The sequence below is a fragment of the Etheostoma cragini genome, chromosome 2, assembly GCF_013103735.1.
Source record: "Etheostoma cragini isolate CJK2018 chromosome 2, CSU_Ecrag_1.0, whole genome shotgun sequence".
Taxonomy (NCBI): Eukaryota; Metazoa; Chordata; class Actinopteri; order Perciformes; family Percidae; genus Etheostoma; species Etheostoma cragini.
The window spans coordinates 19,271,378-19,292,782 of record NC_048408.1 but is presented as its reverse complement, the minus strand read 5'-3'; the positions used below and the strand labels follow the sequence as shown (position 1 = coordinate 19,292,782).

At 39.3% G+C, this 21,405-nt stretch overlaps 1 protein-coding gene across 1 annotated transcript in view; it reads right to left on the bottom strand.

Annotated features, from left to right (window-relative positions):
- Positions 1-21,405, bottom strand: part of LOC117951692 (alpha-1,6-mannosylglycoprotein 6-beta-N-acetylglucosaminyltransferase B-like) — a 117,102-nt gene that overhangs the window by 7,928 nt on the left and 87,769 nt on the right. The window contains exons 8-14 of the mRNA XM_034883522.1: positions 13,159-13,290; positions 7,077-7,210; positions 5,948-6,078; positions 5,242-5,247; positions 4,097-4,255; positions 3,717-3,863; positions 3,047-3,163 (exon numbers count right to left, since the gene is read on the bottom strand). Of these exons, the coding sequence (XP_034739413.1) occupies positions 3,047-3,163; positions 3,717-3,863; positions 4,097-4,255; positions 5,242-5,247; positions 5,948-6,078; positions 7,077-7,210; positions 13,159-13,290 (826 nt within the window). The remainder of the gene's footprint in view (positions 1-3,046; positions 3,164-3,716; positions 3,864-4,096; positions 4,256-5,241; positions 5,248-5,947; positions 6,079-7,076; positions 7,211-13,158; positions 13,291-21,405) is intronic.

Genomic DNA, 21,405 nt, shown 5'->3' with positions numbered 1-21,405 from the left:
TGTCAGCCTGCCAGAGATTGCTTTGTCCTGCATGACCGAACATGAGCCTCTGCATGCACACATGTCACAAAATAGACACACACACACACACACAAACACACACACACACACACACACACACACACACACACACACACACACACACTGTGTTTGAGTGCGTGTCTTGAAGTCAATGGCTGTAATGTGAGGGTGATCCCTATTTTCCATCAGGCATGTCTGTGCTGCATTCCGAAAGGTGACGCGACCCCTTGTGGCCATTCAAGTCAATGCTTGATATTCCATTCCAGAAGCCTGCGGGAAGCGGTTCTCCACACAGTAAAGTTACGTAACAGGTCTATTTTCATGTCGAAGTGGAAGAGCGTGAGCATCCAGTCAATTTACCAAAAGACACCCCCCAATATTGTTTATGTCTCCTCTACAACACCATGGATGACAAGAGATTGATCAAGGAAAAACAGCAACGACATCAGGACAATGACAGAAAAGAAAAGGCATGGAGTTTAATTGCAGGAGTGCTTGGATTGGAAGGTAGATACCAGCTTAATGAACACGGGATGGTTCTTTCAAGTACATACAGGAACAACTAAATTTGCCAGTTGGGCAAGACGCTCCGCTTCTGAGACCCTCCAGGTGTGGTATGGTGTAACGAAGGACAGAACAAAACCGCGGCGTACCTGGAACGCAGCACAGATGCGCCTGGTAGAATATGAGGGTATTGGTACGTGTCCATTTAGGAAGGGATCGCCCTAGCTCCCAGCATTGCACGCTAGTGGACTTGCAAATAGCAGTTATCAGTTTCTCTTCACTGATCATTGACAAGGAAAGAAAACAGGCTACGCCCTCTTACAACCCTGATGGCTGCACCTGATTGGAAACATGCATCCTATGGTGATCTCTACTCCCGGGTTCTAAAACAGACCAACATGGTGGCTCGTTTGGAATACGATCTTATTTTACGAATAGGCGGTCCCCCGGAAATGTGTTTCTAAAAACATTTTATGGCAGGAAGAGGCTATGCAGATGCTGAATCTGAATGCATTTCAGACTGACGGTCAGTTTAAAAGATTTTCGTGAGCTATTGAAAGGAGGCAAGTCAAGCTGCTCGCTCCTCACTTGCACAAATGCAAATAAGGAGCGGGCATCTTGACGCCCCGCTTTTCCAAAGTCCCTACAACGCTACCAGAATGCATTGCATGCCTGTTGCCATAGAAGTGAATGGAAAGCATGGAAATGACGCTGACAGTGGACACGTACTATGAGACCTTGGGTCCTAATTTGCGTGCCTGATGATGCGTGTCTCTGCAATTGTGGTTGTGTGGTGTGATAAATACAAGGAGAAGAATATGATCTGACTGTGTGTGTGTGTGTGCGCTGGGGCATTGTGCCTCCAGTGAAGGGTGAGGGGGTCTATCAGTTCTCTCAGTGGTCTGACAGTGCAGACAGAGACAGAGCAGTCAGCCAGGGCTGCTGAACTGTAGCTTGTCTGACAGCACAGACAAGATGCAGAGATGAGAGCGCGCGCACGCACACACACACACACACACACACACACACACACACACACACACACACACACACACACACACACACACACACACACACACACACACACACACACACACACACACACACACACACACACACACACACACACACCCCTTCTAATCTGCAAAAGGCACAAACTATTACAGAATGTTAAATGGATCATGCAGACAGCTGTCTTCGTACTTCACATGATCCCTCAGTGCCCTTAATGCAGTTAAAAGCAATACTTTGCTGGTCTTGGAGCGTTACTGCAGATTCTTCTATGAAGTACTAAATGGAATTAGATAGACGGCTTAAAAATATGGACACAGTCACATGATTTCCTTAGCTACAAAAATCCCTTTGTCAGATCTGAAAACAACTTCCAACCATATGAAAAACCTTCAGGAGAGTCAAGTTGCGTTAAACGTATCTTGTTTAAGTCTTGTGTTTGTAATTGCACAAAACACGTATTTTAGCAGTATCCACGTCTGCGCGCACTGCCTGAGACCATGCTTTCTCTAGAAAATTAAAGCCATGTGCAGAATAGTGATCTACTGCTTACAGTAATCTCTCATTCAAAGTGTCAATTTCATGCACTTGATGCAACTGACATTTTAACATTTGTAAACATACTTAGTTTGAGATTTAAAAGGTTTCTACTGTGTGCCTGGTTGGAACATTTTGCACTCTAAAGTCTTCCAATTTAATGAGAACAGATAGCTGTTGAGACCATGCAGACGTTTAGTCAATCTAAAACTCCTTCTCAATCCTTCTATTTGTCTGTCTGTATGTTCATCTCTCTTTTTATTGTTTTCCCATTTTCTCCCCCTTTGTTGTTCTGTCAAGAAAGATTTTATCTCCCTGGCTGACTCCTTAATTACCCTCTCTACCACTCTTGGCAGTTCCTCCATCCTCGTATTTTATGTCAGCCCACATTTCCTGCGTGGAAAAGTTCAGCACTCTGCAATATCAGACTGCTACCTACATACTGGCAAAGTCACTTTGGAAAGTGCCACTGTGGCAAAGCTACTGTGCTGTTTGAGAAAGTATAAAAAAACGCTTTCTCAACTTCCAGTACTTAACTTTAAATTTATTATAGCTATCATAGCTCCCTGATGGCAAGGGTAAACAAAACACACAAACACTAGAAAACAGAACAAGGGCATTTAGAAATCTAACCTTACGGAGTAAAATAAAATAAAAATGACGTTGCAAAATTGTGCTCTTTTTTGATAGTTTGTCTTCTTATATCATGCCAAACAGATTCTCATCAGGGATTTGATTGATAAGATACCAGCTAGTATTCATATTCAAATCAACAAGGGTGACACCTTTTCACATTTATGATGCAGACGACCATATTGACTGAAGGACAAGCTGAATGGATAGAAAAGGCTTTTCAATATCAATTTTAAGTCATTGCCTGACAACTTAGCTGCATCCGAGAGAATGGAAAGTACCAGTATAAAATGTACAGGTCACGATTTCTTTCACTACAGTGCACAGTGGGTAAGAGTACCTTGGTCCTCATGATTTCCCTGATGGCAGAGTCAAACTCCAGGGAGTTGTTGTAGTCCACCGTCATGACATGAGGTCTGCTGATGTACTGCTCTGCATATGGGTGCTGGGAGGACACCTACAGAAGACACAGACATGGAGGACATACACTAAAAGCTCCATGTATCTAAACTAAATGTCTTAAAGGGTAATTGTGGGGAGTTACATCATCTTGCTTATTTGTAATCTTTCCCTACAGTAATGATGATGTTGTCATTAAATATAAAGTATTTTTATTTGGGGTATTTGATTGTATTAAATTTATATCCAATATATATTTTACATGTCTGGTTTGAGACATTTAGAGCAGATCTAGCATATTTACAATTCATAGCATATAGACAATGTTCTTATCAGGTCTATAAAGACTGCACTGTGCTGGGCTGGAAGAAGGTACTGCAGGACATGCTCCAAAGTAGTGTGCACATTAATAGCAACATAGATTGTGTTGTTCCAGCCTCTTATCAAGCACTAACATGTGCTGTCTGCATCTACAGTTTGAGCAAGTTCTTTTGAAACAACTCCTGAAAAATGAAGTTACGTAGCAACTTGGCTGGTAGTAAAAACCGCAGAGGCCAAAATGTTCTCATCAGTGACTAATAGTGGGGGAGTAAGTAACATAATGAGCTTACCTCTCTAGAAGTGGGCTTGCCTCTGAAAAACTCATGATTGAGTGAGCTGTGAGGAGGTTGGAACTTGGGCTGCAGGAAAATGCAGCCATTGGCTATTGCTTCCAAAGGGGCAGGGCCTTCGTAGGGGAAACCAAAGCCAATGAAGAGCTAGAAAACATTCAGGAATGTTATTTTGTAAATACGGTAATTATTAGCGTCAACATGTTTTTTTAAATCAGTATTGCAATGTGTTGTGTGTATACCAAAATCTGTTTATGGATAAATGTGAGTGTACTGTAAAAGACTTGAAACTGAGACGCATTCAGAAGATTCACCAGCTGTGGAAATGCAACAGGATGTACATGTACAGTATGTAGCTAAGATTTTCTTCACTGTCTTGCCTTGGCCTTGCGTAGCAGTTGCTGCAGCTCATGCTGGGGCAGCAGGCCGTGGTTCTTTACGAAGGCCGGGACCTCCGGAGGTCTCTGGGTCTCATAGTACACTGTCCCGTGGACCTCCATGTACCTGTGGAGAATCTGCAGGAAACCTTCTTTACCCTGCTGGGATAGGAAGGGAAAAAGACAGGTTAGTGTGTTATTGAGGACCAAGGGTTACAAAAGGATATTACTTCAACTTACTTATAGCAGGGATTTATCTTATTTTCCTACAAAGAATAAGTAATTAAACTTTGTAAGAGGAGAGAGACAGAAAGTCACACTGACAATGGCATGGTTAATTATGATGATTGGGACAACCAATCAACCACCAACCTGCATCAGTTAACAACCAAAACTGAAACATGTGACTGGGGCTTAACTCTGAGCCAGAGTATTGACTTGCTCTCTGCTGTTGAGCAGCTCACTGTATCCCTGTGCTGTGGTGTGGCCCCCTGCAGCCGTAAATGGAGGCTGTAGTGATCAATAGCTTCCTCTGTGAGGATTTTATCAGCCAATTAGGAGATTAGCTCAAGCGCTAAGTGCAACAGACAACATTAATTAATTCTCTCTCTCTCTCTCTCTCGGATCAGGACTGATAATAACAATGTTCTGCTGTGCTGGTTTTTATCCCTCACTTAATTTGTTGAAATGTTTAAGAAAATTAACACGTGGAGTCCAATTTGCACAGCATGTCGTATGTGTACAATGTTAAAAGGGAAGGATATTTTCTGAGCATTAAATCCTTACTGTTGGGACGCCTGTCATGCTTTCTGTTCTTGATGTCATATAAGCTGTGCATAAAGAAAATGGTGGCACATTGACCACACAACATTTATGTAATTTAGAAAGGGACCTTTATTTCAGACAGAAGTAAACAAAAGCAAACCTTTAATTTTTCACAGACAAAGCAGAACATTATGAAATAACAGCTATAAATAAGGTGGGAGCTACTTGGAAAGACTCTGGAGCCAGTGAAACAATATGTTTGTTTATATAAGTGCATGTGTCTATTTCTTGACTTATTAACGGCTCTGAGTAATTTATGCTGCATGCTTTTTTTGCACATGTGTAGGGTGTGAGATGTCCTGAGAAAAGTAACAGGCTCTTACCTGAAGCTTATGTGCATCCAGTTGGATTCACCACAAAAGAAAGAAAGAAGAAAAGAGACAGAGAAATAGGGAAATAAAATCAGACAAAAAGAACAATGGGGTTAAAAAATACACATTACTCTACATTTCCAGCCTTTTTACCAGGCTTTTGTAAATTAGGTTATTGCACATTTATAACCCCTCCATCTCGTGTCTGTGCTCATTTCACAAGCCAAAACCATAAAGAAATCCAGAGAATTGTACAGACACACAGTGAAAAGTACTGCCAACAAACAACAGCTTTACAATAATTTTAACAATGGAGGCACAACTGTGTTGCTCTACAATATGCAGAGGAACATGCAGGCAGCTTTTGAGAAGCAAATTGCCTGTAAATTAGAGCGGTATACTTGTGTATATAGAGCCACATGAAGATGAGCTATAATAGTGTAAACAGCGGGGGTGCGAAAAATGCTGTCATTGGATTTTTCTTTCTACACTGCCGTATATGTGGGAAGTATTGTGTGTCTGTGTGTGCAAGTATCAACGCTGAGCAAAACTCATGTTTTTGAATTAAACTGAAACAGTTCCATGTATGTGTGTGTTTATGAAATGTTTTGTATGTGTATTGTGTGTGTGTATATAGACTATATACTTTGTCGCTCTCTAGAAAATCCATTAACTTCGTACATGGGTTAAACAGTGAACAGAGATTTGTTGTATGTACCTTCCACATGCTGGCCTCTTTACCGTACACTACAGCCATGTTGTTGACCTTGTTCTGCTGGATGCTTCTCTTCTCCGTCTCATTCAGCTCCTCCGAAACGAAGCCCATGAATGAGTTGTCTGGTGTGTGAGCTGAATTTGTGTGTGAATGTATGTGTGTGTGTGTGTGTGTGCGTGCGTGCGTGTTTGTGTAAGTGAGAGAGAGAGAGAGAGAGAGTAGTAAAGTAAGGCAGGATAAGTAGTAAAGAGAGAAAAAACAATACAGCTAGAGAAGAAAAAAGTTTCATTGTTACAAAGAAACAGTAAGCAAAGACAGTAAAGAGAACTACATCCTTAGTGAAGACAGCTGCTGTTGGTGATGTAAGGCTGAGATGCTTTTTGCAACACTAAGGTAAACTAAAATGGTTTCCCCAGTACTGACATTAACTGAACATGATCAAAACAAACTAAATTCATGATTTTACAACTTTTTACCGCATCCTCACAGTCCTTCCCAATTTATTTCCCCTGCAGTGTACCTATTAATATATTTGATAAAAATAATACATTATTTCTCCTGCTGCTCTTTCTCCTGAATCAGTTAACTAGCTTAGGACAGAGTGAACCGTGGTTCTCTACAGCATTGTTGAGTAATAAATATGAGAGGAGAAGAGAGTTAAATAGTCAATGTTTTTAGTCAGGAAGGGTGAGGAGACAGACAACAACAAGGGCTTTGAAAACAGCAGATCACACATATTATGTAGCATTAAACAGAAAAAGAAAAGCAAACGTGATGAAGAACAGACACGGCTTGAAGCTGTAGTGTTGCTGAAAATAGCTGCATTAGACATATAACTCCAAATTAATGTGAACAAGCAGCCAGACCTGTCAAGGAAAGTGAAAACACTGTCAAAACTGGTGACAGATCTGTCTGTGTGTGTGACAGCTCAGAGTTTTGAAATTATAAAATACAACTGCTTGTTTTTTACACGTTTAAAGATGCAATATGAGAGTAAAAAAATGTTTGCAAATCCTATTTATAATGTGATGTACAAATCAATATTATTCTGTACTATTCTGTAAAACAACCATTAGTATACTGACAGTGTGTGTAGTGTTTTACAGAAGATGTTGTGAGGTTTTGTTCTTACGGAACATTGTCATGTACTGCCTGGCGTTGAGGTTCCAGTAGCCCCAGTTGGTCCGGTAGCCGTGCACCGTTGCATACTCCTCGTGATTGTAAGCTGGTTCCGTCCCAAATGTGTCAATCACTCGGATATGACATCTGTAAAGACACAGCACAACAACTTTAAAACAAAAATTGTGTTCCAAGAAATATCAGGAATAGATTTTTCCCCTTGTGTGTAATCATAAATAATTACAGCTATTTTATACAGTACAGTACAGTGATATCAAGCATTGAATACTTGTAAAAGAGTGTTCATATACAACACATAAATGCAAAAGGGGGATTTGGTTAGAATAGTGTTGCCTAGATATCAACTGTATGTTTAGCGTTGACACACTGTATGGAAACCCCATTTTTGCATTAATTTTAATTGTATGAGTAATAGGCAGGTGCAGCTGAGAAACTATGAAATCTTGAATCTGCATCCCAGCATTATAATTTATTTTCTGAGCTTGATGACCTCAGATAAATCTGAGCTCTGCCTCACTTGCAGGATATGCATGAAGGCTTGTGCCAGGTGCTGACTAAATTACATGATAGGTTTTCGCAGATTGGGACAAACTGAAAGCAAGGTGCAAGGTACTAACAGCACAAAATCATTACAATATTTAGCACAACAGCACACGTAGTAGTATGTATTTGCAGGTTTGTCAATAAAGAAAAAACAAAACAAAAGCTAAAACAGCAACCAGCAGTTTTGCTACCAGTTGCTTATTCCATTGTAAGAGGTTTAACATGAAAATGACAAGAATAAAGGTGGTGAAAAGATTAGTAGCATAGCAGTAAAGCGCTGAGGCGACAGACAGACAGACAGAGATCCTTGAACTGTGTGATGATCATGTTATAAGACAGCAATAGTGATTGTACATGTGAGAGTCTTAAAGGACTACATATGCCATCAGCTGTCTGTCACGTGACCCTTGCCTTTTACATCACAGCGGCCCCTCGAGAGACTTCTGATCACACAGGTTGGCAATCACTCAAATACAACATGTCATGTTGCTATTCGGTTTTACGGTCTATTGAAGCTGCTCACAGTGGAGAAAATGTTTTTCTTGTCTGTTCAATTACGATTGTATACTTTTGGAACATCGGCGTAAATGGGGAGTCAGAAAAACAATCTTTGACTTTAATTCTTTTCTGACAGCTATAAAAAAACTATATTCCTGAATTAAAGCTGCACTGCAAATATCTGAATCAGGTGTTTTCTACAATCAAAGCACTTTAACCCTCTAACTTTCAATGTCCACAATTTCATAGAACAGCATATACCTGTATATTCAGGCCATCTGCCACACCTAAAGACAGCGGGTGTGGTTGATTGTTGTATGTTTTCAGGACATTTTTAGTCTTGATAGAGACAAGGTGACACTTGGGTCTTGTTTGACACTTCTTCAATATTTCTGTCAATGACTGCAGCACCCAAGAGGTCAACCAATACATCAACAGTGATAAATATCAGAAAGGAGCTTTTAAAAAGCTGCCAAAGAGTAAAAAAACATGCACTTATCTGTGGATTGGTTTGAGACACTAAGGACGAGATTCTGCTGAAAATCTATTGTGTCTATTTGAAAGGGTCACAGAAAGCTGTCAATGAATTATTAATAATAAATTTTAGTTTCACTTGTCTCTGCCCTTTCTCCCTTCCGCCCTCTCTCCAACCTGCGCTATCACATTTCGTCAGCTCTGAAACGGTGAAAATGTTTCTGCCAACCGATAAGAGGTCCCAAAGGGCAAGGAAAAAAAGGAGTGGAAGAAGAGGGGTTTAAGCGGAGGAGTAGCTGAGCTGAATATCTATCCGGAGATCAGAGTATGGGGTAATCTGGGTTAAACGGCTGCTCAGCAAGGCTCAACAGTACTCTGGGGTGAGAAGGGAATATGTCAGGGTACTGTGTCATCACCACAGTTTCAGCTTCAGCTTTACTTTAGTGGAGTAAGACAAATCAAGATATGACTGGACAACAACAGACATTTTCATTTTAAGCACTATATTTTTTATTATGTTTCACCCAGCCCAATGGACAGTTCAATTTTTTTTAATTTTCTCTAGATAACCATGCCTTTCAGCAGAGATTATTTGTAACAGCACGCAACCCCTAACGCAGCGGTAGTGTGAGATATAAAATAATCCTTCACTGCCTGAGTGAAAGCAATGCACTGCAGAGCTATATGCTGATAGTGCCAGTAAAATAACCCAACGCGCCAGGTGGTTTTATTCACAGAACCATCTGAGAAGATGCCATTGGATACTGTTTGGAAAAGGGCAGGCATGTTCATAAAATACCTGGCAGTCTAAACTGTCTCTCATGCACGCATATATACATATATACAATAAAAAAAAGTGGTACTTTGGAATTTGTTTTAAAAAACGCTTAAAATCTTAAAAAACGAAATTGATAGCTAATTACCACAATACTTTAGTATTGATTACACATTGGTTTGCAGAATTCCAGTTACATCTGTGTGGACAAGTAGCTTTAACACAGTTGTTGCACCTCAGAACATGTGGTGCTTAGTGTTTAACTGCTCATGTTAGGAACTTACGATTTGGGTGATAACATAAAGGACATATGTGCTCTAATAGAGTGCTGAGTGCAAAGACAGGTTGAAAAGGCATACTAAAAACCAGATCACTCGGAGAGGGCTGTTTGAGAAGTGGTTCTCAAACAGTTTACCTGGGTAAATAAAGGTTAAATAAAATAAAATAAAATAAAATAAAAAGGGCAGACCTTCGCCAAGGCAGCCCTATTGCAGCAGTGTGAATTTTTCTATTAACAACTAATTTCTCCTATCACTGCAACACCACATAAATGCAGCACAAACTCTATCTTGCAATGTTAACAAACGGGAAAAATAATTTGTGTATCCACTCCCTTCCAAAACGTTACTGGGTTCCTACTTGGCCCAGTAGGAAAATCGGGCCAGTAGTTATTCCGTAATAATGCTCTTTGACCAACAGAAAGTCAAGCCGGAACTTCTTTGGCGGAGGTAATAAAGAAACAACACAAATGGTTAACTTGTGCAGCAGTACAGGCAGTATTATATTTTTCACGTTATGCAGTGAAACTTTATTTAAGTTACTCCTTTCTTTCAAAGTGAAGGGATGTATCCAATACTACCTCTTCCATCTACAATGAATCCCTCACTACTTTAGCAGACACTACAGCTTACTCACTACGTTACACACTATGTTAAGTCTTAGACTTTGCAAGGTAGAACTACTTGATCAATAAATAAAAACTGGAGTCATGGTGTTTAAAAAAAATGTTTTAATTGAAATTGGGGTCACCGTTAGTTAGGGAAAACCCTGAATTGGAAAGAAGCCCAAGGACACACCAGGGATTATATTAATTATGTCTGAGGAGAAATGTTGCCAAGTGACCTAAAAGTCCTTCCCCTGATTGATAGACTACAGTAGATGTTATTTTATAGTATGTGTCCAACATCTTGCACTAATGAAACCCTTTGGAACTTATTTCAAAATAATAACATATTTAGATTGCCACAACCAGATACTGATAAGTCAATGAAATCTTGCTAATTTGCTAAAGGTTAGGAATGTGTCTCCAAAGAGTCAGCAGGATCCAATGCTGCACAGGTACTGTAGCTTGTCTTATGTCTTAGTAAGGAGTTTTTTTCTTTCGATCTATCAGAGCAGTAAATTTAGCATGTTGAGGAAATCAATATGCTAGTCCTATTATCAGATGAGTTGGTGTGATTTAGGAATATTTCTTATTGGCTTTTGGCATCTTTAACAGCAGCACAGATAAACTTACACACCTTTGCATATATGCACACCCATGCACAATCATACAAACACAACAACACTCCGAACAGGACATCATTGTGTTGTCCAGACATAATAAATGAATGTGGATGTCGGTGGGGACATAAAACAAAAGTAATTAGAGGGAGCTAAAGGGCCCCAAAGCTCAGAGCACTTGATTAATGATGTCTTTCAGCACACAGAGCTCAACTGGACTGGTCGAGCTTGACATAGCAAGGGAGAAGAGGAGAGAGAGAGAGAGAGAGAGAGAGAGAGAGAGAGAGAGAGAGAGAGAGAGAGAGAGAGAGAGAGAGAGAGAGAGAGAGAGAGAGAGAGAGAGAGAGAGAGAGGGAGAGAGAGACACACACTATGCAAGAGTGAGGAAAATAGGTATGTCATTTAACTGTCCAAAACTAGTGGAATTGTTATGATAAATGGATGAAGAGGTTAGGCACGAATGGCTGAAAACTATAAGAGAGGGGATATATAAAAACAAGTGTATTTTTCTTGCTTAGATCAATACAAATTATTGGTAAATGACATGTCATGTCATAAAGCTGAAATAAATTTGAGCGAATTCTTTAAAGCTTGTAGTGTGTTAATAATTCTGCGGTTGAATATGCGGTTGAAGAGTTGAATATTCTGGGCATTCTTCTTCACATATTTGAAATCAGTGAAGCACATCCTCTTGTGAAAGTGAGGCTAGATGTTCCTCTTTCTATCCACATTACTAAAACATTCAGATAATTCCCTTAGCGCAAGCTTCTGGGCGAACAAAAGAACGTCTCTTACAAACAGTAAAAGTCACATTCTGTTAGGAAAAGCAGAAATCAAGACTCTACGCGGTAATGATGGAGCGGGAAGACTGCTGACCTCAGCAAGCAATTAGGTACAGACTGCTGGCTGACTGGCATCTCGTCTGGGGGAATTATGGGATTGTGTGTGTGTGTGTGACAAATCATGAGAAAGAAAGACAGCAAAGCAGTTGTGTGCTGGGAAAATAACTCCCCAGCCCACCTAAAATTGAAATCTCCTAATTGGATTTTAAAAATAAATGGAACAGTCCTTTATATGTGGTGTCAGGTTGACTCTGGACACGTTCTTCTCCTCTTTTTTTGTGATATCTTTCTCTGTTCTCCTTTGTTGCAATCTCTCCTTACACTTTTGCTGTTTCATTTTCACTTTCACTTGGCCTCCTACTCACACATGCCCTCTTCTCTTTTATCTTTCATTGTTGCTTCTTTACGCTGGGAGCAAGAACAAGGAAAGCAAAATGTCAATTGCTGCAACCACATACAGGGAGAAGACAGGGATGCCAATTTATTGGAACAGGGAAGATGAGTGGGACAGAGGGGGGAGGCTGCAAGCTGTTTTTAAGGGGCTGGAGAGGACAGGGCTCAAGCTGGACCTTCAATCTTATGTGTTTCTGAGACAACAACATGGACTTCTGAAGATATTATGAGCTTGTGTTGCTGTGCTCTGCAGGGTTGTGCAGCTGGTGTTTTTTTTCAAACACTTCTTGTTTTGGATACTACTTTACTGTTTTATTGCTTTAATCTCATGACTGTCATGGCCTAGTTTCTAAGTTGTTCCGTCTTTGTAGCAATGCCAAAAGCCATTAAGCACACTTTTGTAACAGCACAAAAAAGCCTCTCATCTTTTTACCATCACACTAATCTTACTTCTTTTTCATAAGGCAGATGTCTCCTGTTTTTTCTTGTCTTCCTGTCTCTTCTTCTTCTGTGTTTAATGGCCTCCCTGCTGCTGACAGTGAACCTGAGTGCATTAAAACAGCTATAATAAGCTGTAGAAACGGGGTTTGATTGGAAATCGGTCCACACACAAACTGATGTACATGTGTCCCAATGTGCATGCATGTTGAGTTGTCATTTTCTCAGATGCTTCCAATCTACTACTTGTGCTATTTATATTATTCTCGCTGTGAAGAGTAATGGTGCATGACAGGTAGCAGTTGTGTGTGTGCGTTGTTAAGTTATTTCATTAGTACATCACAACATGCAAAATCATGTGTTTGACATATTGTGTAGTTGGAGGTCTTTAACTGGATGAGAATGAGTGGTTACAGAATGTTTAAATTTAACAAGCTAAATGACTTACAGTCAGACATCTGGACATAGACATGAACATCTTATAACCAGCAATACTAACTTGATAAACCCAACCAATAACCGCACCTGCTGTCCAGGAAAATTGCTAACACACATACACAAACAGTGAATACATGGAGATACATAAACACACACACACACACACTAACTTATGTTTCTTGAGTGAGAGCCCCATGTGTGTCTTCATCTGTTGCATGCCATGGTAGTCAGTGTAGATGAGGTCAAAGGGCAGCGGGCCAGTCAGTGGGCAACTGCCTCTGCCTGGGGGCACACCGAGGAACCTGCAACACACAAAACAGAGTTTAGACAAGTGGAGAAACATAACCGACAAAGAAGAGAGAAGATTCACTCCAAAATTACTGTGAGCACATGAACTGCACTTCAGAGCATCCAATCATTCATTGTTGACTTGGACAAAAATATGTTTGTTTTGTTAAAGAAAGTAATAGTGAAGAGAAGGTGAATAAATCATTACTGGTCATCTCTCAGCCCCAACTCCAATAATAGAGAGCCACATACAGCAACTAATTAGCAAGAGGCAACATTATCATTATTAATCAGTAATCAGTTATATAGGCCATTTCTACAGTATATTTCATTTAAATGTGGTGACTTTTTCTTTATCAAAATATGGACCTCAGACTTAGACTTCTCTTTATTAATTCTTTTGGGATGACTCCCGCAAGGAAATTGAAATTTACAGCAGTAGTTTTCAGCAAAATACAGTAGAGAGAGAAAAAAAACAGTATAGAGATAATAATAACAACAATAAAACCTTTGGCTATAAAAAGACATGTACCATAAAGTATTAGTTAAGAGCAGTTCAAGTGTCCAGGTATTTATGTGAGTCCAGGTATATATAAGTGCATGTACTGTCCTCTTTACCCTATTTACCCTATTTCCTCCTACCCCCGAGTGAGGAGTTGTAGAGTATAATGGCATGAGGGACAAAGGAATCCTTGAGTCAGATGTGATACTCTAAGGGTTTTCTCTAAAGTTTGAAAGTTTGTAGGGTAGAGATGTATTCTCAATGCACTGCCTTTTTTATGGACTATAATAGCCTAATGTTCTCAATTATCACCCTTTTCTGAAAAATATGTAGCGGGCTAGTTTCCATCTTGCTTACTGTGGTACTGTTGTGTAACACATTTTAAAATACAGCGATGTGAAGCAAAATCTGGTGGGCATTCATCCTTTACTGTACAGTGACGTTCTCTTTGCCCTCCTAAATGTTATGCCTTCAGGCATCTGACTGCTTTTTTTTCTGACCACGTGGTTTATAGGATAATTGGCTCAGCTGGCTCTAAGTTTGATGCTTATGACATAAGAATATAATAAGACAGCGCGTCTAATTTTTGCATTGTGTTCAATCATGCTAGCGGCATGGCACCAAACAATACTAGTCTGTTGGTCGTTCCACCAATTTGGAAACAAAAATAACATGAGTGTTGGATAGATTGCGGTGACATTGTGTCAGTCAGTAGCCTGGAAAACAGGAAATGCGGAATTACATATCTCAATCAGCAGAAGAACTGAGTGGTTAGCATGAAGAGTTGAATCGGCAAAGAACGTCAGCTACAGAGACTAAACTTCTTTAGCAAAAAATCCTGTTTGTTTGACAGTTGATCTCTGAGAGGTTTTCTCAAAAGAATCGTACCAGAGGTAACCATTTTCAGAAAGTCGGCACCTTTAAGAAACCAAAGGAGTTGTCGCCCTGAAGCTGTTAAGCTCACCTGCTGAGCTACACACCAACACAAGTGAGAGAAATAGACTGTGAAGAGGGCAGCATTAGCTAGAGCTGGAGCACAGCAACACAAAAAAATCTGAAAATAAATCTGGGTGACTGCATTAGTAAGTAAACAGACAAGGTGATGATAGAAAATAATCATATTCCAATCCCTGTTTACATCTCCCCTTGCTTTGGCGCGGTTCAATCTAATTCCTGGACAAAAAAACACAAAAATAGTGTTTTGACTGAAAGTTGAATTAAAGTGTTTGTTGATCAGATAGTATCTTATGGGTTATCCAATCAAAGTCAAGCTAGGGTGTACAGTGGAGGCCTTCGAAAAAATATATTCAAACAAACAGGATGAACAGAGCTGAATGCGTAATGACCGGGCTGAATTGAACCTTACAGCATCAACATCAACAACAGATGGTAAATGTATGGAGGGTGGGAGAGAGAGCAAGTAGAGAGAGAGATAACCTGAGGTGTTGTGTGCGTGTGTGTGTGTTCGTGTCAGCTTAACTGTAAGTGCTTGTGTGTGTATGATGTACACTTGCTGTGTTGTGAGATCCAAATGTCTGCCTGCCTGTCTATTGATATATACACTCCTACCACTTGTGATTACAACAAGAACTTCAGAGAGAGAGAGAGAGAAAGAGAGAGAGAGAGAGAGAGAGAGAGAGACACACACACACAGACAGACACACACACACACACACACACACACACACACGGAAGATATGTTATTTCTAAGTGTTAGATGTACTGTGTCCAGTTTCACATCCTTGTTTGACTCAGTTTCAACTTATTGACCGACTAAGGGCCTCTCTGTTACCGTGCTGAGAGATCTGATATTGGATATCTGACCTGTGAGTGGTCTTCTAGCTCTTACTTAGCTATTATTTCTGTGACAGATAAGGCCAGAGGCTAATGGAGACTGCGATGCAATTCGTACCCCCAGTGAGTCTCATCTTGCTATGCTAGTTTTACAAAAGGAGTCATTTGATTGCTGCCTCGCAACACTATCAACACTAGCTCTGCTGGCAGCTGTTAACCACCAGAGGACAGCAGTGAAAACACACACGGAGAAAAGAGTTGTTTGATGTAGTGGATTGAAGTTCAAAATAAAAATGGGGTTTTATGGCAATGTAACAAACTGTTTTGTTTTTTCTTACAGTAATTCACCGTTCTTCCTAAATACAGTGGAATACTATAAATGTTAAGGCGTTTGAGGGACAAAATATTAACAGCAAGCGGCTGTCCAATTTTATGTTATAATACGGCATTGTTTTCTTTTTCAGTAGCCAGGTTGAGTCCGCCCACATCTCTTTTAAAATCATGTGGCATCAAGTCCACCCACTTCTCTACTTGGCTCACATACTACACTTTGCACATCCTCCGCCATCCTGCTCTGAAAAGTAATTTAACAAGACAATTGTTTTATCAAACTCAGCTGTACCCAGGTTTTTCATTTTGGGTTGAATTTACATTGTAATAACTGGTTGTATTTTTTGCAAGCATGCACCCTAATGTTTTGTAGGCAAGTTACCGTTAGCTAGTAGGCTAGCTAAACCGTGTTACCAGTGTCGTAACGTTGCTTTTATTTCTTCCGTGTTGTGACTAATTGGGATGCATTGGTACCTTTGGATGATATATGGCATTATCATTTGATGTCAGAACATTATTTCTATATATATTTTAGATGCAAATACTGATCTAAAATAATTTAAGGAAAAGATTGTTGTTGGTATTTCATATTTGTAATTTAGTAAGACCAAATACCATCAGTCTGCTTAACACTGCTTGCAAAGTAATCCCTTGCTTCAATGAAATAATTTCTACAATTTATATAATTTTCTTATGATTATAAGAGACAGGGGTCATTTTTATGAAAAAACATAATAGAATGTTTATTTAGTATATATGATGTGGTTCTGTATTAAGTGCAAATAATCCTAAAATGAAATGAACTCTCTCTGATGTGGAAATGAAGAGAGGGCAACATTAAAGATTAGAGTATGAGAGGAAGGAAAGGTTTAAAGGGAGGGTAAGGAGGGAGAAAATTAAGTATGCATGTCTTTGGATGAAGCCGGGGAGTGTTCCTGTGACCATGTGTTCATCCGAGGTTTGACAATAAGCATACTGTATACTTAATAACCCTCCCAGTGTAGCCTTTCCAAATTGTTGTACACTTTGTCCTCCCAGATTGCATATGCTCATTTTTTTTCTTTCATAATAGAACACCTACAGCCACAGTGCCTCACTCCTCCCATCCTGTGAAAACCTCATGACTTTGGGCTTGAAGGTTGGGAAGTGTGACGTTGAGAAAAGGCTCAGAGCAGCCTCAGCCACACACTGTAGCTTCCCTTGGTGCCATTCTTTGTTTTTTATTGTATCAAGGTATTCAATGAAAGCGGTTTCATTGTATTTGTGATTTAACAGAAATTAGTTTACTCAGATGTTTTCTGCTACTGCAGTCTTTAAGTTTGTCTTTATACATTTTGCAAAATAGAGATACTGAATCAAAAGGAACAACACAAATTTGCATACAAGGGGTGATAATGTCACGGAATGAGCTCAAACTGCTTGTTTCGATTAAATGAATAAATACTCTTAAAACCCTGAAAAAAGTTGTGTTTTAGGGATGTGGAGTTAAGGTGCCAATCAGTGCTTGCATTTATGCCAATGCATCGACATATTGGCACTATTGACAACATAACACATACTGTCAGTTTATCAACGCCCCGCAAAAAGGAAAAAAATATCCAACAAGGACAACATGTTGGGCTGGCTTAATTTTCATAGTAAATAAATTCAAATATACCCTCATCAACACTTTATATCACACACCCGATCAAGCACATACTCACACTCAGTGTTCCAGCTTAAGCAGAAAGAAGCTGTACAGTCACGCTACACATAGCACATAGCTACACCTTCTTTGGTTATTCATTGTGGAAAGCTAGCAATAACACAATATGTACAATCCATCATGATTACGCAGCACTGCAGCTCACTCAGGCCTTTTGTTTGCCTGCAGATGTCACTCTGTGTGTCTGTCTGTCATTACAGAGAGGAGGGGAACAATGAGGCCAGTAAGAAAGGGCTTGGATAATTCCATAATGCTAACTTGGATTCAAAACAATAAAAAGAGAGAGACAGTAAAGAAAGAAAGAAAAAACGGACCGTCATGTACCAGCAGCTGAGAAAACAGTGGAACGACAGAATACAAGCAGCTCCTTGGTATTTCATTTTCCATCAGCAGCACGTTTCTCATTCTTTTCCTCTAACACCCCTCTTTTGGTAGCTGTTAAACCATAGCATATCGGCCAAGAGGGAAAATGAGTCGTTTATTCTTAAAATAGTATAATTTTTCTCTCTTTTGTTAAGGAACCCTGAAGGACAATTTGGCTGGTAAAATTACATTGAATAGCTAACCCCTTTATAGTTTTTTTTTTGCAAAACCTAACTGAACCAGCTGGGCATTATATTCACCCTTTGATAGATGTTGGTACTTTATCAACGCCCTGCTCATTGTACGGGACAATTCAATGGCACGCTACTAAATTTGGATCTACTGCTAATTGGACACACTGTCCCTCTGTTAGAAACAGACAATGTCGGACTTGTTACAAACAATCAAAGAAAACAAGTGTTAAACAGTTTTTTAAATCAATTGAAGACCATTTTCAAAATTATCATTATTATTCAGCCTTACAAAGCCGTAGTTTTTTATATTCAGTCCTCAATCTTTCAGATTGAATGATGAAGTATCAGGTCAAAACTAGAGTTGCAATTTTGCAGCGTGCAATGCAGATTTGTATTACTGGCACTTTTCCAGTAACTTTATTTACCTTAGCACAAATTTGAGGTTTGTACTTTCCTTGATTAATTTAATTGTATGCCACTTTATACTTCTACTCCACTAGATCTCAAATGGATACATTGTATGTTTTACTCCACTAAATTTGTCTGACATCTGTTACTTTTGAAATTTCAATTTCTCCTCCCCTTCATATCTAGTGAAAACTTCTATCTCCAAATGTGGTGTTCTTGATTTTTTAATTTTTCTGATAAATTAGCACAACCTTAAAGAACTATAGGCAGTAAAATTAAACATATACACAAACGCAGCAGTAACATTCATTAATTAACTGACAGAGAGCATTTCCTGAATAATGGGAACTGCTTTTACTTTTGATACTTTAAGTACATTTTGCTTATAATACTTTTAAGATTTTGAATGCAGGACCTTTACTTATATTGGAGTATATTGTAAGTGTAAGTGTGTTATTGCTACTTCAGTAAAGGTTCTGAATACTTCTTCTACCCTTGCTTGCTGCGTCTGTTTCCTACATACAGATAAAGGAATTTAGAAGGTTTAATCTGAAAATGTGGGTGTGAAAAATTAGCTATAGTTTGGAAACATACATTTAATTGCTTACTGTAACTGAAAGACTCAATATTGGGAACAAAAACTAATAGAAAGGCAGTTAAGAAATCACAGCCTTAAACCCATATAAAATGAAGTTACAGCACGTAATTAAAAAATCCAGTTAGATTTTTGGTTCAATCTTTGAGACACATAGCATAGGGTCATACAGCAAACACTGGGGTGCGTATCAACATTAAACGGATCAACTCCGTCCTGTAGATGTAAGAATGCTGACAAGCAAAACAGACCCTATTCAGGTTCAAAATAGACATGGGTAATACACACACTGACACACACTTAGGATGGTAGCTATCCCAGACGCAATTCGAGTGCCATGCAGGGCCACACTGGAGTCCAATTGCCCAAGGTTCTCCTGTCTCTTGGCTGGCATCTAGTCAACAAGCCCTCGGAATAAATAGACAATGGCTATGAAATGCTCGGGAGTAAAAGAATATATGGCAGGGCAGGGGAGCAGTGTACCAATTAACATTTCCTTTGAAATATCCATTTACTAGAGTGTTCAGAATCTATAAAGCCTGTTTAAACAAACCACTTCAAATAGTAGCCTACATGTTATGGTCCAGTGCTCCTGAAACCCTTTCAGAAGGGCAATGTCCACTGTTGACCAATCAAAAACTAGCCAAATTGGAAAGACAACTACATATGGAGGAAGTTCACAGCTTTGAAGCTAAGCCAGTGGATGATCGTAGTGCGTTATCTTCAACAAAAAAGTGTAGTCCAAATTTAGAACTGAAGAATATTGTAATTCTAAACCACAAAAGATGCGGCATTGAATACTTCTGAGATTTTAATTTGAGATTTTTACACATTTTGCCATCTTGTGATATACAGTAGAGGGATATAGTTTTTTATATAAATATTAGTATCATAACATTACAGTAATTTCAACCATATGAACCAGCCCACATGTTCAGTGATAACAGGATGCAGCATATTACATCCTGTGTCCACATACCTTATATGTGAAATTCCTTCCTTCTCAGTTTCATATCCACTTTCTCATACGAAAAAAAAAGATTTTACAAATTGAACTCTTTGCTCATTCAGTATATGAAAAATCCAAAGTATCTCAGTGAAATTCTGTAAAGTAAGTATGTGTTTGCAATTGTTGTGCGTTTGTGTGCATGTGTTAGTTATGTGTTCCTGTGCACGGTCCTATATAGCTATTTCGTTCAATAACAAATGACTGTATTGATCTCCTAAGACGCATTTTAGCAGGGTGTTATTAGTTGCAGAAAAGCAAAAAATGAGCAATAACACAGTGTATTGCTTGTGGAGGGATACTATATTGTATTTTGCCCATAGGTCTATTACTGTATGTGTGTGTGTCTAGGTCAAGTGGTGCAGAAATGGAGCCATTTTATCCTTTCTCCCTCCTGGTTCTTGGTCTGTACTTGTTGTATGAGTTAATGCATAGGTCTGTTATGCCTCTCTGCCCAGTCCTATGTTTTTGTGTGTGAGATCACACGATTCATACTGGCCACAGGGATGTGTGTGAGTGACTGTGTGTTGTGTGTGTATGTCTAAGTTTGTGAGTATAAATGCATTTCCACAGTATTTGTGGGATGTGCCTGTTTGCATGCATGCCACAAAAGTTGAAGGGCATCAGTGCTGTCAGCTATAGCCATCCCCACTGTCCTGGCTGACAGAGGGTGAGACAGGGTCAGCAGTGAGAAGAGGGTGGAAGCAGCTGATACTGTGACCAGCACTGTACAGAATGTATGGCTGCATGTCTGTGTGTATCCTTCCATGAAGGAAAGACATGACTGAACAGACTGATGGTTATGTTTGGCATCAGATCCAAATCAAATCTAGATATAGTTGTGGCCTGGTTCACTTCATATTTACTGTTCTACTAGGCTTGTTCTCCATCCAAAGAAGAAATTGTTAACAACCACCATATCTTTCTGACATCTAGAGCGTTATAATGCATTACCTAAGTTATTTCTATGCAGATTTTCCTCAATTTCTATTATCAAAGAAAAGAATAGCACTGGCAGAATCAGGTCTTTGTTGTACCTCAATGTGGTAAAAATGTTTTGATGTCACATCTTGGTTTTTACACTTGTCTTTTCTTATTCAAGTAAAACTAATTAAAACAATCCCCAAATTATTTAGTGAATCTAATTATTCAAATCATTTAACCTTCCTATGGTGTTAGGGTCCCGACGGACCCGTTTTGAGTTTTAACATGCATAAAAGCACTTCATACAT